The 18,385-nt window shown below is 47.6% G+C and overlaps 1 protein-coding gene across 1 annotated transcript; it reads left to right on the forward strand.

Annotated features, from left to right (window-relative positions):
- The first annotated feature begins 5,636 nt into the window (after positions 1–5,636).
- On the forward strand, positions 5,637–17,544 carry LOC144168947 (WW domain-containing oxidoreductase-like). Its single transcript, XM_077697944.1, has 3 exons — positions 5,637–6,129; positions 10,057–10,401; positions 13,164–17,544. Exons 1-3 carry the CDS (start codon positions 5,815–5,817, stop codon positions 13,743–13,745), a joined length of 1,242 nt encoding a protein of 413 aa, XP_077554070.1. The 5' UTR covers positions 5,637–5,814; the 3' UTR covers positions 13,746–17,544.
- Positions 17,545–18,385: the final 841 nt, after the last annotated feature.

Here is an 18,385-nt window from a genome sequence, read left to right on the forward strand (position 1 = left end):
CATCCGCGGCATTGGGCGACCCGTGTCGCCGTTCGCGTTTTATTGGGACCCCATTTCGGCGCTTGCGTCTCCCAAAATCTACTTCTCCAACTTAAATATCGTGCCTCGTTCTCCATGAAACTTCGTTACATTGAAATTCCGGCAAACGGGACTTCGTTACACAGAGGGTGAAAATACATGGTGTGCATACACTTGAAGTTACAAAAAATTCCGTGGTTCGTTACATCGAGGGTTTCGTTACATTGAAGTTCGTTACATCGAGGTTTAACTGTATACCTTATCCGAACATCATGACATTTGCACGAGAGGTTCAAACACGATTTGCAACAACATGCTCGGTGGCGGCGACGGGCTGCGAGAGAACGGCAGAGTAGCGCGCGCTGCCGTGCGTTCACTGATCACATGATCACTTCCTGAGACGCAGCAGCTATGTGCCGTGACCGAGAAGACTGCATTTCGCATTAGGAAGTATAGTAATCTTCCTTTCCCTGCATATTGTTCTACTGGCCGTTCCAGTAACTATCAAGGCAGCGTGCGTCTCCTCATTGTTCACGATAAAATTGAAACATTGACAGCCGATGTTGTTCAACATCAGAATGTACAGAATTATTTTTGTCAGCTTTATCAAAAATTGGGCACCCCTTCGTCTAATGATGACGATGGTAGAATGCAATGCTTTCTCATGATGGATTCACATATACATTAACGACTTACCCATCAACGTATCCTGCAAAGTCCAAATGTTTGCTGACGACTGTTTAATCTATCGAACAGTGTCTAATGCTCACGACCAAGTGATCCTCCAGCAAGACCTTAACCGCATTCAAGAATAGTGCGATAAATAGCTTCTCTCTCTTAACCCGACTAAGTGTAAACTTGTTTCCTTTTCCCGCCATAAGAATATATCACATCGCAAACGTCACTGTACAGTCACAATCATCCTACAAATATCTACCTGTCACATTTTCTTGCGATCTTACTTGGAATGTGCATATTACTAACGCCATTTCATCCGCAAACAAAACACTGGGCTTCCTAAAACCTCACCTAGTAGGCATCGCCGTGCGCCCAGCACGTAAAGTTGCTACCAGACCCTCATCCGAAGGGTGACGATGTTGGCGAAGAAAACCAGTGAGTCGGAGGATGACAGCGATGCGCCGGCGGAACACCCACTTGAAGTTGCTCAATTAAATACTATGCGGCCCCCATATGGAACCCGTCCCAAACGTATCTCATAAACAATCTTGAATCGGTCCAAAATCACGCCACCCGATTTGTTAATTCCCTGTACTTGTACAACATTACTGTTTCTTCCTTGAAAGCACAATCTGGGTTAGCACCACTCTCTGGCCACCGCCGTGTTGCCACCCTATCCCTTTCTCATAAATTTTTCATTCTTCCTTCAATGTAGCCCCTTACATCCTTGCCCCCGACATACATTTCACACTGCACCGGCCATCCGCTTCAACTGTCCCGTTATCGTACCAGAACTGTTACCTTTTCCGCTTCTTTTTTCCCCGCAGCCAAAAATTGGTGCGACCTTCCCTGCTCCATTGTTTCAACCACCTGCCCATCAAACTTCATAGCAAATGTCAGTAATCACCTTTGTTCCTCAAACTAATGCATTCATGTGTTTTTTTTTCTGTACGGCCCCTTATGTCATACCCGTTACGACCCCTTAATACCCCTTATGTAATAACCCGATCCTTAAGAAAATAAAAAATGCGATTAATGAATGAAATGAACGTCATTCTTATTGTACGTCGAGCTATGGGTTACGGCTGTCAGTGTTCACCACAGAAGATGACATTAGGCCTATATATGCTGTGCCGTCGTACACCTGCAACAGCGCGATCAACCTGCTGCACATCAACCTTTACCTGATGGGGCCTAATGGAGCTGCCGCCAAGCGTTGCGTGGAAGCGTTTTAATTTGTCTACACTTCACCCGCGATCATCATCACCATCGTCACAGAAAGTTGGCTTTCCTCCAGTGCGTTTTGGTGTATGAGAGGTTTTCACTGGCGTTTTGGTCAGTGAGGGGTTCAAAGCTTCGCTTTCAAAAGCCTCGCTGTCTTGGTGCAGTTGATTAATGCAGCAGTGATTTCTCTTTTGTCGGAGTAGTACCTGGAATGTTCTGGAATAATGCATGCTCACGCAAGGTCTTGGTGATGTCATCATTGTACTACATAGTTCTGTATAAGTGTAGTTTGAATCTCATGTGCAATGAATGTGCTCCTGTGCCTTAATTAAGTGTTGCCTGCCTAGCCATACTCTCCACCTCAGATGGTGAACTGATCTGTGCCTCGTAATGGTGTTCCGGCTACCTGCCGACACATTGAAAGTGTGCTACGCATGCCTCCATCTTAGGGGGCGTGGTCGTGCAGCCAAAGCTGCTGTTGCTGCAACGGCAGCCTTTGTTCAAGGTTGTAAGCGAGCACATGCTTGAGAACCACCCACTCGAGTGCCACTCATCCCACCTTGTGATTGTTATTGTTGGCTTGGAAGTGTAAACGTTGAAAAGAGCCCAATGTGGGAGAAATAAACTGCAAAAGTGTTGCAAGCTGGATGTGTTGAAGTGACATTCTTGGGTGGAACCAGTGCGACCGAACTGAAGGTAGAGTGAGGGGACACAAGGACGGCCGCTGGTAGAACAACTAAGGTTTAATACAGCAAAACCTCATTAGTCCAGCCTCCGTTAGTTCGGATAATTCGACATTCCCCTTCGCCCACAGTGATGGTGAGGGGGGGGGGCACATTCTCTGAAGTGGGGGATGCATCTGCAGGAGGCGTGGAGAGGGAGATCTTCGAAGCCTTCCAAATCAACAGGCAAGGGAATGTCTGCATTAGTGAACCGTTTGTGTCGCTGCTAGATAAGGAGATCGCATACCTAATATGACTCGTCTAGAAATTGTCACGCGGCAAATTATTGTTGCCATACTATATAATCTGTTGTAATCATGTTTTTATGTCAAAAGTTTATTTCGTTTTTTTTTTTGTTCCCTTCCCTTCGCTTTTGGTGTATATTTTCCTGCGAATTAAAATGCACACAGTTGCTCGTCAGTGCTTGTGCCGTCTGTACCTTCCTTTGTCCAGTCTTCTGCACTGTTTTTTAAGAATCCATGCTATACTCTCGCTCTGCATGGTGTGTCGCCCGCTTAAAAACTTGCGCTTTCCACTTAGTTATCTGCCAAAATGCAAATCTGCATCACCGACTTCTTCGCAAATTTAAGGTACGCATAAAAGAATTGTAAACGTGTTGTTTTTGTTGCTCATTTGATAATTTGACGCTCGGGTAATTCTACATTTTTTTATTCCCTAGAGACCCGAAAAAAAAAAAAAGTGACAAACAGACAGGGTCAAGGCAAGTTGATCGAAACCAGCTGAGATTCACAAACCACGCACATAAGCTGCAGTTTTAACCCAAGAAAGGTAATTGTTTACAAGTGCGTGGACGTGAAACTGCGTTGTGTGGCGAAAACAACGGAGTCTTTCCATCATAACAGTTCAGCAGAGGCAAATAAACCTGCGCTATACATGGATGTTTCAAAGGCCTTCTGAAGGCCTTAGAACCAATTGTCTATCGAATGCTCCCTTGTAAATACGTAGGGCCAGGGTAAAGAGTAGTAGCTCCGCCTTGCTAGTAGAATCGCCAGCACATGGTTAGTAGGCTGAACGGTGGTCACATCATTGACAACCGCTGGAGCTGTCGGTGGCGTACACCAGAGAGTGCTGTTACTCAATGCTGTACATATGAACACACCGCATTATTTTAATCAGGTTGATGCCATCACACCACTAATGTACGGAGCAAAAACAGACCATGCGTGTATAAATGACTAATCCTGTCTATACGTAGGATATTACTGCTATTGTGAATGTCCTGAGCTCATTGTTCTTCTTAAGCATGTCTGTGGACTTGCAGAAATTTGCGTTTCATTCCTTCACTGCGGGGAATCCTTGTGTGTATATACGAAGTGCGCCTGAATTTCTACGAAGTGTGCCTAAGATTAATCGAAGCATTTAAGTCTACTTATGTGCTTTGAAGGTGAAGCCCGGCAATATTAACGGTATTGCTGCAACAGTTATCTCTCTCTTTATTTGCTTTCATTTCGATGTGGAACGAAGCAAAGCAGATGTAATTAGGGTAGGAAATGATAATACATTGAAAAATGCCCAAGGCAAGTTGATAGTTGCCCACATGTGCCCCACACTAATGAATACTTGTAAATTTGGGTTGATGGAAAAGCATGGAGCAAAATGTACAATACGGAGGTTCTGCTCCCTAGAAGGAAACACATAAAGCTTATTTTTCTGTGGTTTATAACAGTGCTGACAATTACTCATACAATGCAAGAATTTAGTGGCCTGAGCACAGATAATTGCCATAAGTGTTACGTTAAGTTTGTTTGAATGTAATTCAGTATACTTTTATATAAAACTTTTTTGTAACCTTCAATATGACTACTAGCACTCGAAGAAGGAGAAAGAGAAAATAGGATGGGTGCCAGGATGGACCAAACTTGTTATTTTCAGTCAAAATTCATAGTAAAGTTCCTGGCAAGGAGGCATGTTTCTCCAGAAACATACGTGAAACTGGCCTTCAACCCATCTGCTTTTATTCATCGTTCCTCTTTTTATGTTAACTGCGTTGAAATTTAGCACACACCAACTATCTCAAATTTCAAACTTAAATGTGCTACTTTTTAATGTTAACGAATGTGATGCGCTGATGAACCTTCAGGTCAGTACGTGTACCATTACTCCCACAAAATCACTTGTTTGCCACTCAACGAGAATTTTAATGAGTTATCTTTATGCAATAAAAGGAGATAACAATTCTTAAATTTCTTAAATGCACTGAGGTGCGCCTTGCCACCTATGATGCCCAACTATAAACGGCATCAACTTTCGAGACCTCGGTGCAAGCAGTACGGCTAATGCGTGCAAGCTTAGGGAGCAGCGGCCAGGACACAAGTCTGTTTGTGCAGTGAGCATGTGCGGGGAAATGAGCAAATAATGCCTCCCAGAACGAATTCAAGTTTGAATTTGAATACGAGTATACATTAATGCATACGCGTATTATTTTTAATGGCAAAGTACACAGCGAATGGAACGGTCGGCAGCACCGAAGGTGTGCCGTTTTTTGTGTGATAAATTCCCGTTAAATTTGTCGTACTTCGACGGTCAAGCGCCCAGCCACCGCCACACAGGTCCACTAGTTTCTCATCTACTCAAAATCTTGCAGCGAAGTAACAGGTTTTCCTCCCCCAATGCTAGATATGGCCCGTTTAGCAATAAACTTTGAAGGCCGCGTTCAATGCCGGCGCCGTCTTGCCGCCATCGTGCACCTCCTCTGTCGGGAGTGCACCGAATGCTCTTTCTGCACTAGTCTGCACCGCGGGTACACCCGACGTGATCCCAGCCCCCAAAACTGCCCCAAAGGAGCTCCATAGTTTATTAGCCCATTTTATATCATTTGCGAGATCAGTTTTGTACTGCCAAAAAACTTCTGAATTGTTTTGGACAGGCACTTAAAAGCGATCACCCGAGCTGCGAGCTGCACTTGTGCCACGAATGGTTGAGTGTCACACCGCATTTATGCACCGCGTGAACCGGTGTAACCCCATAACAGTGTAATGCAGGTGAATCGAAAGCACCCACATCCAGCTCTTCGTCTCCCAAACAGCTGATTAAAATCCTCCCGGTTCTGTGGCTGATCGCATCGCCTAGCCCGCATGCCATCAAGGTAATCCGGCCACGAAGGCGCGATTCGAATCGCGCACTCCTCGAAGGCTAGCTCAGGGGCGACGCGATGGCGGACCTTCTTCCCGAGACGGACAGCGAGGACGAGCTCCCGGCGGGCTGGGAGGAGCGGACCACGAGCGACGGCTCGGTCTACTACGCGGACCACCTCGGCCAGCGCACGCAGTGGACGCACCCGCGCACGGGCAAACGCAAGCGCGTCTCACCGCAGCTGCCCTTCGGCTGGGAGCACAGCGGCGACGGAGCCTTCGTCGAGCGCGCCTCGGGACGCCGCAGCCAGACCGACCCGCGGCTCGCGTTCCCCGTCGAAGAAGGGGGCTCGGCACCCCGGCAGCGCTTCGACGCCAGCTCCAGTGCCATGCAGGTGAGCGGCCCGGGCGAACCCGACGTAACCCACAACCCGATGAACATTTCAATGCTTAATTGACATTGGGGGTGCACTTCGATTGATAAACAGCGTCGAGAAGTTGGACGATGTAGAAGACAACCACAGCGCTTGCAGTGGTCACTCGATCTACATCGTCCAAGTTTTCCGGGCTGTTTTTCAAGCGGTAAAGCTTTCTAATCGTTACATTGCAGGCAGGGTGTATGCAACTGATAGGGTGTCTGCAACTGGTTTCGCTGGCTGAATGCTGTTGTGTTGACTTGTGTACAGACGCGCCTTTGGTTTATGGTCCTCTGGAGCTTAATGTGTCAAAAGCATTTGCGATGTGCTTGGCAAACCGGTGCCGAAAGGTCTTCCACTTTGTGTTTTAGCGCCAATGGGCGAAAAATTCGCCCAGTCTGCCTCCTCAGCGAAAGAGTGCCGGGACACCAACGAAGTAGCGTGCGTGGCGCCTCTCCACCTCGGCTGTCTAAGCTCGATGTTTTACCTGCAGTGTTACAGGTATGGACGCAGCAGGGTCATCAGCTGATCGTGCGAGTGAAGCAGGCCAACAGCAGCCACATAACTCGTTCTGCTGACCCTGCTGGCTGCTGCGTATCTAAATTTAAAGCTGCCTGTTCTAACCTGGAACAAGTTGTGTGCTGTGTGAATGGGTTTGTCAGTTCGCATCGCATATGCGTAACGACCACCTTTAGCGCAATTATAGCCTTTCGCTGCAGCATGATTGTAGGCGGGCCAATTGGTACTATCGTGATAAATTGAAGTACGAACAGTGGAGCGCGTGGCTTTCAGTACAGGTGCCCCAAAAATAATACGGAGCACGGGAGCGGTGGCCGCAGCGCGCAAAACTGCATGCCAGCGCGATCTATGCGTAGATGCGCCGAAGATAGCGAGAGTGCGTGGGCACATCCGGCTGGCCCCTCTCGATGTTCTGACGCTCGTCTTATCGCCGGCTCAAGAGAAGCCGCGCTGCTGCCACCCCTGCTCGACAGGGGCGCTTTCAGAGCTTCACGAAGCGCGCAGAGCCAGCGAAGAAAGTTTCGTCTTCAGCGGGGTTCACTTTCTGCTTCGTCATGAATGCCACCGGTTTCACTATGGGTACCTGCCGTGCTTCGCGATCCGCTTGATTTTGAATCATGTGGATAGAATAATGCCTGGCTCCAGCTAGCGCATAAAAATGAGCAAAAAACAAAAATTTCATGCGCGTACTGGCTGCATTGCTGCGAACGTTCTAAGCGCCGCACAAGAGAATTGAGAAAGTGAGTGGAGCAAAGGCCAGTTGCTTCAAAACAAATGGGCTTCATTATATCAAATTCAATGAACTGAAAAAAAAAGGGAATATAGTGAACTTAGCGAGGGCTTTGCGACAATATCTCGCACTGATTAAAAAATGAATCACAGGTATTTACAATGAAACAAATAGATGAAACAGAATTTCTTGGCAAGAAAAAGGGTTTCTTCAGAATTTGCTTCAATGGCAACCACCCTTGATTCATTTCGCCGAGCATTGTTGAAAAATATGCCCAATCGCTGGCTTCTCAAGCCGGGACACACTTCATTTTTAAGTGAATTTGTGTAGGTTTGTGTCTCCCACGCAATAAAGTATATTTGTGTTGAGGTAACTGGAGTCCAAAGGTATCACTTCCCATTTTATTTCATCGCCCATTTGTATCGTTAAGGCAATGCAGCCAGTACGCGCATGAAATTTTTGTTTTTTGCTTTTTGTTTGCGCTAGCTGCAGCCAGGCATTATTCTAGCCACATGATTCAAAATCAAGCGGATCGCGAAGCACGGCAGGCACCTATAGTGAAAACGGGGGCATTCATGACGAATCAGAAAGCGGACCCCGCTGAAGACGAAGCTTTCTTCGCTGGCTCTGCGTAAACAGGCCTTCGTGAAGCTCCCAAAGCGCCCCTGGCGAGCAGGGGTGGCAGCAGCGCGGCTTCGCTTGAGCCGGCGATAAGACGAGCGTCAGAACATCGAGAGGGGCCAGCCGGATGTGCCCACGCACTCTCGCTATCTTCGGCGCATCTACGCATAGATCGCGCTGGCATGCAGTTTTGCTCGCTCCGGCCACCGCTCCCGTGCTCCGTATTATTTTTGGGGCACCTGTACATGCTGCGTAGGACAGGACAGGAGAGCACAAACAGGATGACAGGAGAGCACACAGACGCAACACACACTGCATCTGTGGGCTCTCCTGTCGTCCTGTTTTTCCGCACTGTCCATCACTCTGATAACCTTTCTCACTGTGAAACGAAGCTAAATATTTTGCTTTTTCGTTGTTCTGTTTCCTCTCAGTGTTGCTTTCAGTGTAAATTGCTTACAGTATGAAACGGAAAATAGGAATCTGTAGCCCCAACCAATGGAATTTAATTACAGTGCCTTTATTCCTTCAGGCTATGCATAGCTTATCTTGTCATCTCCTACAGCACAAAGGCCAAAGCATCTTTGGATTTACCGCACTTTGCATTTACGGAAAGAGCGGTAAATGCAGGTATGCTTTTCAATTATGCTTTATGCAGGTGTACTTTGCATTTGCCACATCTTTGCATATCTGTGCATTTACAACAAAACCACAGCGCTTATTCACTGAGTGACATTGGGCAACTACGGCTGCTGGGACACTGCAGGACAAATTTCTGCAATAGTCTTGTGCCACCAAATTCAAGTTCGCATTGTTTCCTCAATGATGGCACTAACGGTTCGTGCCGCGCAAAATATGGGCAAGTTATGATCTGCCCGACGCTTAAAATTAACGCGAAGTTGAATTTCACACATTATCTCTTTAGCTCCGCTTTTGACTTTGTGCCGACATATGCTAGTTGCTTTGTGCGGAAAGGGGGTCCCTGGTGCTATATTGTTGTAAGAGTATTTTCCCTGAGCTTGGGCAAGGATCAGCATGCATAAAGCAGAGCTTACACCTTTTTTCCTGGGCTAGCTAGGCATTAAAAGTCTTGTTGCTCATCTCAGTTTTCTAATCCCTTTTGCCACATGACGCAGCAGTTATGTTCATCTGGACACGGCTCACTTCTTTCATAACAGCTGCCGTGACACATAAGTACAACTTTAACTATGAAGCAATGTTGGACACTGGGCTACCATTTACGTGCATAAGTTGCGCTGCGGTACTCTTTAAGGGGGGCTTTTGGGGACATGTAGCTTTTGTGTGCATCTTGTTCTTATGTTCAGGAAATGAGCATTCAGTGGTAAATGTCCACTGGTCCTTTCTTCATCCTGTGTTTCGTTCCTGTAGTCAAAGAGGCCAACTTGCCCTCTTTGCCACTCTGCTGGACGCAATATCCCGTTCCAACATAGGTACAAGTCCACCAGTTCCGGTGTGATGCAGAACGTTAAATAAACGCGTTGATACGCCACGCCCCACCTCTAAACTGACCTAAAAGATACCAAACCAACCTTATTTGCGATACTATTGCGTGAAATTGAGTTAAAAGAACATTTTTGCTTAGAAGACCCATCGGTCACGATAAAAAAGAAAAAAATTACCACGTGAGAGTGAGATATTTAAAAAAAAAGCTGGCATTGCTGGGGCTCAAACCCAGGCCGTTCGCTCCAAAACCCGATATTCTACCCCTGGGCTATCGAGGCCAAACAGGGGAGTTGTTTTAGCAGTTCTTCAAGAGAATTGAACCAGTGTTCCGAGTGAACCGGTGGACGGCGCTGGGTGTGCTCAGGAAGTACCTGCTTTCCACAGGGAATCTGAATGTAACTTGCTGAACACTGGCAAATACGTTATCTATTGCTCTTATCTCTCTTTATATCGTATCTCTTTATCTGTTATCTCTCCTTACATCTTATCTCTTTATCTCTTGTTCTTATCTCTCTTGTATCTCTGGCCTTTCCTGCTGATGCTTTCTTCCTACTGGTGTTTCTCCCCTCCTGCAGGTTTTGCACGGGCGCAATTTGGACGGCCAGACGGCCATTGTCACGGGCGGCAGTTCGGGCATCGGCCTGCAGACCGCACTGGCGCTGGCCTCGCATGGCTGCGACGTGGTCATAGCCTGCCGCTCGGCCGATGCCGTGGCCAAAGCCATAGCCCAAGCCAGGGCCCAGCGGCCAGACACCAAGCTGTCCTTTCTGCCCCTGGACCTGGCCTCCCTGCAGTCTGTGCGGGCATTCGCTGCGGCCTTCGCGCAGCAGTGGCAGCGCCTCCACATGCTCATCCTCAATGCGGGCGTCTTCGCGATCCCGCACTCGCTCACCGAGGATGGCTTCGAGCGCACCTTCCAGGTCGGTGATGAACAAGCATGCTGGGCAGGGTGGTTGATGGTACGTTCAATAAAGGGGCCACAAAAACAAAATTCAAGCTTGGTTCTTTTAAGGGGCCACGCAGACAAAATACAAGTTTGTTTTATTCGAAAGATTTTGTGTTTTATAGTGCCCCCAGCGCTTTCCCGGTGGCAAATGGTTCCGTATTCAGTGAGAAATTAATCCATTTAGGTTTAAACTTACGACCCGGTCGCACTCGGGCCTAGTAAGGAGTCCTCTAGCTGCTTGACACCTTGCATGAGCCAATCTTCCCCGCCGCTGCACTTCGCAGCGAGCGCAGCAAATTCCTCGTCTCGGCAGACATGTCGGCACCTCTCGAGGAAGTTTGTCGTCGTCGCCCCCATCTTCGCCGTCCCCTGCTTTTGTGGCCATTTCCACAATTTTGGTGTCCGTAAGTTCTCCTGTCATGGGCACAGCCTGCTGTACCTCTGCACATGTCCCTACCGTCACATGACGTGCCACAGGGTTGCGTGACAAAGTTGATATGCCTCTAGGCTCAGACTTCACGTTCGGGAAAACATCAGCTTTGTGGTAGGCGTGGCTAAACGAGAAAAAAATCAAGGGACTTAGGTGCGGCAGCATTGCACAAATCTTGGAAAACGGTCCGCGGTGGCGAAGTTTTTGTTCCACTCTCAGGCAAGATTTCGAGATATCCGCAGTTCGGCCCAAAGATACTTCAAAACAAAGGGAAACAAATACATGGGACGTGTAGGAAATGGTTCGGTGCTGCGGAAAATTTCGACTTAGCGGATTTTTCGAGATATGCGACTTCCGAGTTAACGAGGTATTACTGTATTGAGTAGGTTGTAGGACTGCGGGCGGTGTTCTTACTTTTCCCTAGCAATCAGACTTTTCAGTGTTCGTCCTTTTGCTGTACACTTAGGTTTGTTTCTAGAGTATTTTTAGTATTTGAGGACGTATTATTCAGTTGGTTTAGATACGAGTGGGAAGGCAGGGCTGTTAGCTTTAAAATTTTCTCATCATTAATTCTCTTTTTATTATACAGGGTGTCGCAGGAATAAATTATGTCTTTAAATCTTTTTTCTTAAGAAATCGCTCTTCTATTCGCTGTCAAACTTTACACAAAAGTTGCATTTCAAGGCCTATTTTGCTTAACACGAACGGCGGTGATGACATTTGCTTATAGATAAACCAAATAAAAACGGTTTTTGCTTAGAAGACCCATCGGTCACGATAAAAAAGAAAAAAATTACCACGTGAGAGTAATGACACCACACCTGGCATATTCAAAACGAAACGTGCTGTAATGGCAGTGTCAAACGTGGCTGCAGGTCTGAATCTTTTTTTAGCACTTGTTTAGGATGATCACAAATAGTTATTTTAGACTGGCTATGGACTGTTGGGAAATAATCCACCTTCCAGTAAATCTAAAATTGTTTCGTTTTAAATACAGGGTGGAGCGACAATAATTGGAACAAAAAATTTTCCTGAGCAAATTTTGCTGAGTTCAACCCCAAACTTCACACGAAGGTCGCATTTTGTGGTCTATTTTGTTTGACATGGGGAAAGACGACGGTACTTACCTGTTTATTCTGAAAATAAATAAAAACGATTCTTGCCTATGGGAAAATGGCGGCTGATTTGGACGTGCGAGCGAGAGCATGTTGATCTTGGAATTACGGTGCCACCTTGGGGTATGCAGAGTGAAATGCACATTTGGGATTCACAGTAGGAAGGAGCCAAATGGTGCAGCAGACGATCAGAAAATGCACCTAGGAAGGACCCAAATGAGCTAGCAGACAATCAGAAAACCCACTTTCACATCACATTTTCTGATCGTCTGCTAGCTCATTTGGCTCCTTCCTACTGTGAATCCCAAATGTGCATTTCACTCTGAATACCCCAGGTGGCGCCGTCGTTCCAAGATCAGCTTGCGCTGGCTCGCACGTCCAAATCAGCTGCCATTTTCCCATAGGCAGGAATCGTTTTTATTTATTTTTAGAATAAACAGGTATGTACCATTGTTGTTCCCAGTGTCAAACAAAATAGACCACAAAATGTGACCTTTGTGTGAAATGTGAGCGTGAACAGAGTGGCGGTTCGCTCAGGAAAAATTTTTAATGTGTTCCAATTATTGTCACACGACCCTGTATGCCAAGTGGCACATTTAAAATGACATGGTCGTTCTTCTACTGCGGCCACTGGCTCTCCCATGGGTAAAAATTTTAATTCTATGTCTACATAAGCAACTACGTGTAATGCGTATTTTCGGTGTTAACTAACATGAAGCCATGAAATGTGCAACAGTTAAGACATTGATAAGTGCACAGGCAGGGTGTGGTGTGTCCTTGTCCACTCGTCTGGTTTAATTGTACCTCACACCATGATGTTAGTAACCAATAGGGATACTATGACTATCACTACAATCGCTAATATAGCTCACTTTGTGATAACTAGGTTTACCCGTACTTGTATTGAAGCCAAGCAAAACTGCAGTTGATTTGAGGTGGAACTTTGGCACGCTGCAATCTAAAGAAGGAAGGCTCATATTATGTGCGAGTTTCTCATAGGAAACATCAACTGTTTTGGTAATTGGTAGTGGTTCTTGAACACCTTGAAGTAGCGCAAACTTGAGATGGACACAAGAAAAAGTCAGCGTTGTAGTTCCTTTGTCTTGTGTCCAGCTCGAGTTTGCACTACTTCAAGATGTTCAAGAGTTTTTCATACCCCGTTGTAATCTCAGTGCACAAACGTGTTCACAGGTGAACCACCTTGGCCACTTCTACCTGACGATGCTGCTGGAGCCCCTCCTGGTGGCGTCGTCGCCGTCGCGCGTTGTCGTCGTGGCGTCCGAGAGCCACCGCTTCAGCTTCCTCTCGGCCGCCAACCTGACCGAGGACCGACTCTCCAACCCGACCGGCCGGGGCCACTACCCGATGTTCGTCTACAATGACACCAAGCTCTGCAACGTGCTCTTTGCGGCCGAACTGGAGCGGCGTTGGGGACCACGCGGCGTCCACGCCTACGCCGTTCACCCCGGAAACATGGTGTTCACCGGACTGCCCGGGGAAAGCTGGTTCTACTGGCTGCTGTTTCTGCTCGTGCGGCCATTCACCAAGTCGTTGGAGCAGGCGGCTGCCACGACTGTGCTGTGTGCCACGGCTCCGGACCTGGCGGGCGCCGGAGGCGGCTACTTCAACAACTGCTGCCGCTGCAAGCCGTCGGCGGCAGCCCAGGACGAAGTGCTGGCTGAGCTTTTGTGGCGGACTAGCCAGGCCATGGTCAGCCGCTGCGTGGGATCGGGGCCGGACACATGGAGCACTGTGTTGGGGGACAAGCATTGAGTTTGGATCGCCTCGATGGGCTGTCCAATGTACAGAACCTGCGGAACTGCGAATAAGGGAAATGCGTTTTTGGAGGTTTGTACGAATGGAGGTGAAGAGGATATAGGTATTGTGAAGGAACGCAGGGGCCAGCCATCAGCAGCGTGAAATGTCATCTCCAAAACAGGCGTAAGGAGCAGAGCTGGGCGGAAGGGAAACGTCATGTAAAACTCCCAATGGTGGTCACAAGGTTGGTGTCCCCTTCCCTCCTTTGCATCACCCTTGGTATGGATTCCAACAGCATTGAAACGTGCATCTCTCAGCGGGGTCTCCATAGGGGGTCACTTTAGCCCCCCCGCTGTTCACAAATCATGCCCACAGGACTTCTGTTTTCCTCTCGTTGGCATTGGCCGGGTCTCTACTCCAACGGGCACTTGTGCCAGCGCTTAACTGGACACCTAAATTGGAGTACTGTGTGAGGTTATTTCGCTTGTACATATCCTTGCACCTGCCACCTTCTTCCCCCATCTTCTACAATAGCTTCCACTCAAATTCGATCATCGTTGCTGCGCTGGACGTTTTTTCTCTTCTGGACAGTGAATCCTAGTGTGAGCAGAGTTGTCTGTGTTTTTCCGACCGACACACTTAATTTAAGCCTCCAGTCTTTGCATCCAAGATCAGAGTGTCTACCACCTTTCATCAATCAGCTTGAGCAAGTCTTGAAGCATGTGGCAGGCTTTGCATCCAGTTCTCTCACAGCTTCGCCTCATCAGTGTGGTCATTGGTAACGGAGACCCATCTGCAACTTTCACACCTTACCAGCCTTCCTCCAAGATGTGAAGAGGCTGAATGTTCGTTGGGGACACCTCGCGTGGTGGTGACTTACCCATAGTGTCGCCTGTAACAAGAGGGAGAAGTTTCAGCTGAACTCTCTACTAAAATATTGGCGAACACTGCAATACCGTATGGAACATATATACCGTATAGAACATAGAACACTGCAAGACCGATGCTTGTTGAGCCACCAGACAATAAATACAAGCCTCACAATCGTATCCAGATGCTGACCTCAACCTGCACACGCCCGGATCTCACTTTGTCATGATTAGTTTGATATATCGAATACTTTGACATAACCGTATCTGTAAGCAACAGAAAGCTGCAGGCAGGGAAGCGCTGTCAACTTCCTCTCGTTTTTGCGCGAAAAGCAGCCACAGTTCACCGCACACAGTGCAGTGTTACCAAAATATGGGAGGCACGGGGGAAAAGCCCCAATTTCATATTGTGACCCAGTTGGAGCTCGTGTTGGTCGTTGCAAAATGGAACAGACCATTCATGGAAGTGCTCCAAGGTAGGTGGGCGCAGCACTGCAACTGTTAAGTTCATCACCTCAACTCTCAGTTATTGAATCCAATTGGCATCATGCATGGTTATTGCAGTTAAGCCATTAAGGAGACGCAGCAGTGTATTTGTCAAACTTCTGTTTATGTTTGCATTGCATAGACTGGCTCAAATTGTGACCCAGTTGGAGCTCGTGTTGGTCGTTGCAAAATGGAACAGACCATTCATGGAAGTGCTCCAAGGTAGGTGGGCGCAGCACTGCAACTGTTAAGTTCATCACCTCAACTCTCAGTTATTGAATCCAATTGGCATCGTGCATGGTTATTGCAGTTAAGCCATTAAAGGGGTCCTGAAATACCTTCCGCCGATGCATGGATGTACATGTACCCAAATAAAGCAATGTATTTGCAATCTCCTCCCGCAAGAATTTTGTTAAAGCGATGAGTATTAGCTGAGAAATCGTAAATCAAAAACCACGCATTATCGTCGCTCCGCGTTTCCTCCTCCTTTCGACTTACTCTCCGCTGTTGACGGCGCGCGAGCTTTGCCTCCCATGATGCTGCGCTCCGCAGCGGTGACGTACTTCCGCTATTGCGCTGCTACGTCGTCTGCTACGGGCAAGCTTTGTTGACACCATGAATCCCGCACTTCGCTCAAGGCTGGAAAACCGAACGAAAAATCTGGCCGCATGTGTGCGGCGGCCTGGCCTTGCCCTTTCGCGGTGTTCGTTGGTGCAGTTGCTATCGGTGGCACGTGACTTTTTATCGGCGGCGAACTCGCAGCCGTACGGGGAAGATCGTGCGCTCGTTCCCTTTGATGCACCGACACTGTTTATCCAAAAAGTGCCGTATCAGATGTGGCCCCGCTGGTGCCGGGTCTTATATTGCGGCGGTCGTAATTCCTTCCGGCGGCATGTGAAAAAGACATTTTAAATCGATACAGAACCCGTGCACAAAACCCTTCAATCATGTGACCAGTTCAGCTTGGGGCGACGCGTGGTGGAGAGCGGCAACGTTGGCAAAGCATGCTCCACCGCGGCTCTGAGCTTTCTAGCGCTGGAGCGAGCGCCACTTCTTTGATAATCTCAAACATCGGTTGCCTTGACAACAAGGCACAAACCACTGTAGAACTCAGTTACAGTTGCGTGTTCCCGGTTCAGCTCGGGGCCCCACCTCGCGACATGTGGGCACTGCAGGCGTACCACCCACTCCCATTGGGAAGTGCGAGATGCGTTTGACATTACAGGAGGCGATGGTGTGTGTGTGTTGTGGACGTCTTTGTTTCGCGATGCAATGCGACGTTGTGCTTCTGCGGGTGGATAGTGCTTCCCATGGTCTGGGTTATCTTTCTCGAGCGACGTACGACTCAACTTCGCATGGGGTATGTGCAGTGTGCGTGGCTAAAAGCCATCTCGGCTTGTGCGCCGGAGTTAAGTGACTTGCTGTTCGTCCCCGCAAACCGCGCGCGAGGTGAGTGCCGAAGTTACGACGGGCAGGAGGAGGCAACCCATCGTCTTTCAATCGCGGTTCAGACTTGCAACGCATGTTGTGACGTTGTGTTCGTTCGAAACCCATCTCTGGATTGTTTTGAAGTAGAATAAAATGTATGCGTCAAACCCGGGCATTCGGCTCAGGGCGTTCTCTGCGATTGCACGAAAGAAGTGCCACGGGGCTTCAACGCTTTCTTTACGGAACGTACTCAGGTAAGGGAATATCCATGTCGTATTATGGCCGTGCTGCATTTAATACAAACGGTTAAACGTTTGTTTACACTTGTTTCGTTTGTCGTAAAATGTCCAAGCACTCCGGCACTCCACCGGCAGATCAGCCGGCGAGCCGACGCTGAGCAGACGACTCATCTCTTTGCCGGAAGTGCGTGAAAAAGCCGCCCAATAGCAGGATGTCTAGCTCATGGCGAACATCTGGGAATCGATGATGTAGACATGTGAAGATGGCGGCGTCCAAAAACACGAAGGAAAGGGTGAGAAAAAAGCGACAAACTTTGCAACAAAAGTGTGAGCTTTCCGCTGCGCGTAAAAGAGTAATACTTGGCACAGATGACGTTGACGACCCAATCTAACGATTGCGCTAGTTCATTTAGTGTGCTCAAAACGCCTTTCAGGGCCCCTTTAAGGAGACGCAGCAGCGTATTTGTCAAACTTCTGTTTATGTTTGCATTGCATAGACTGGCTCAAATGAGCATGCTTTTGATCATTAGTCCAGTCTCAAAAGCAGTGTTTATTTTATAAAGCTGTAAAAGAGAAAAAATACCACGCGACATTTGCGGTGACTGCAACTACTATGTGACGTAGTACAATGCGAAGTGTTTTTGCACTGTGATTGGACAATGTCCAAGTTTTAAAACATTCATAAATACGTGCTTGGTGTTGTGTCAATACTATTTTTTCCTTAAGGAAAAACTTCCGTTGTTTTTGCAAAAAGCTTAAGTGCTGAATAAAGTTTAGGTGGTTTTTTATGGAGCTGTCGACATCAGTTTCAATTCCTGGCAACATGCAGGGGTTTCCCCAGGCATCGATTCAAGGGGGGGTGTCTCAATGGCTCTGGGGGGGGGGGGGGGGGGTTCATAAACTAGAAAAGCTGTTTTTTTGTCCCACTACTTAAATAATAGACGTCTGTTAACCAAACGCTAATCCCCGTGACGTACGTTTTTCATTTTCTATATATATATATACACCTGAGAGGCGGTGCTTTCTATTCAATCTATGAAAAAACAAATTTAGAGAAATTCTTTTTTTACCATGAAAGGTCCGTATTAAGTTTTTTTTTTTTTTTAATTTCTGGCCATTTTTCAACGTATAAGGACATTTTCGAACTTGTTACCAGGGCCAGTGACGAAATTTGGGTTCTTGAAACAATGTTCAGGTAGTACTACCTAAACAATATGTTTAGGTAGTTTAGGTGGTAGCAATGTGCTCGCAGCGTGGTCAGCCTCAAACCACTTTGCCCCTTTCCTTTGAAAGCCTTTTTTGTGTGCACATATGAGCTTGGTACGAGCTGTCGAAAAAAAGGAACTAAATACGTGCAACGCTAACAGCAAGCTCGGGGGGCGCACTTTTGTTTATTTTTCCCGAGGCTACTGCCAAGAATAGCAGACGGGCAGCCCGCGCATGCGCAGATCGATACTGAAAAAAGGTCCATACAAGGACTGACAAGAGTGAAATTTGGGGATTCAAGGGGGGGTGTCCAGAAAAACTAGGGGGGATCTACACACCCCCTAGGGGGGGTGTAGGGAAATCACTGCCCCTGAGCGGTGCTGGCTGGCTTATCTGACCCATTCCACAGCCGACAACAGAGCAGAAG

This window comes from Haemaphysalis longicornis, unplaced genomic scaffold (assembly GCF_048455015.1).
Source record: "Haemaphysalis longicornis isolate Haplotype H1 unplaced genomic scaffold, Haemaphysalis longicornis Haplotype H1 scaffold_2, whole genome shotgun sequence".
Classification (NCBI taxonomy): Eukaryota; Metazoa; Arthropoda; class Arachnida; order Ixodida; family Ixodidae; genus Haemaphysalis; species Haemaphysalis longicornis.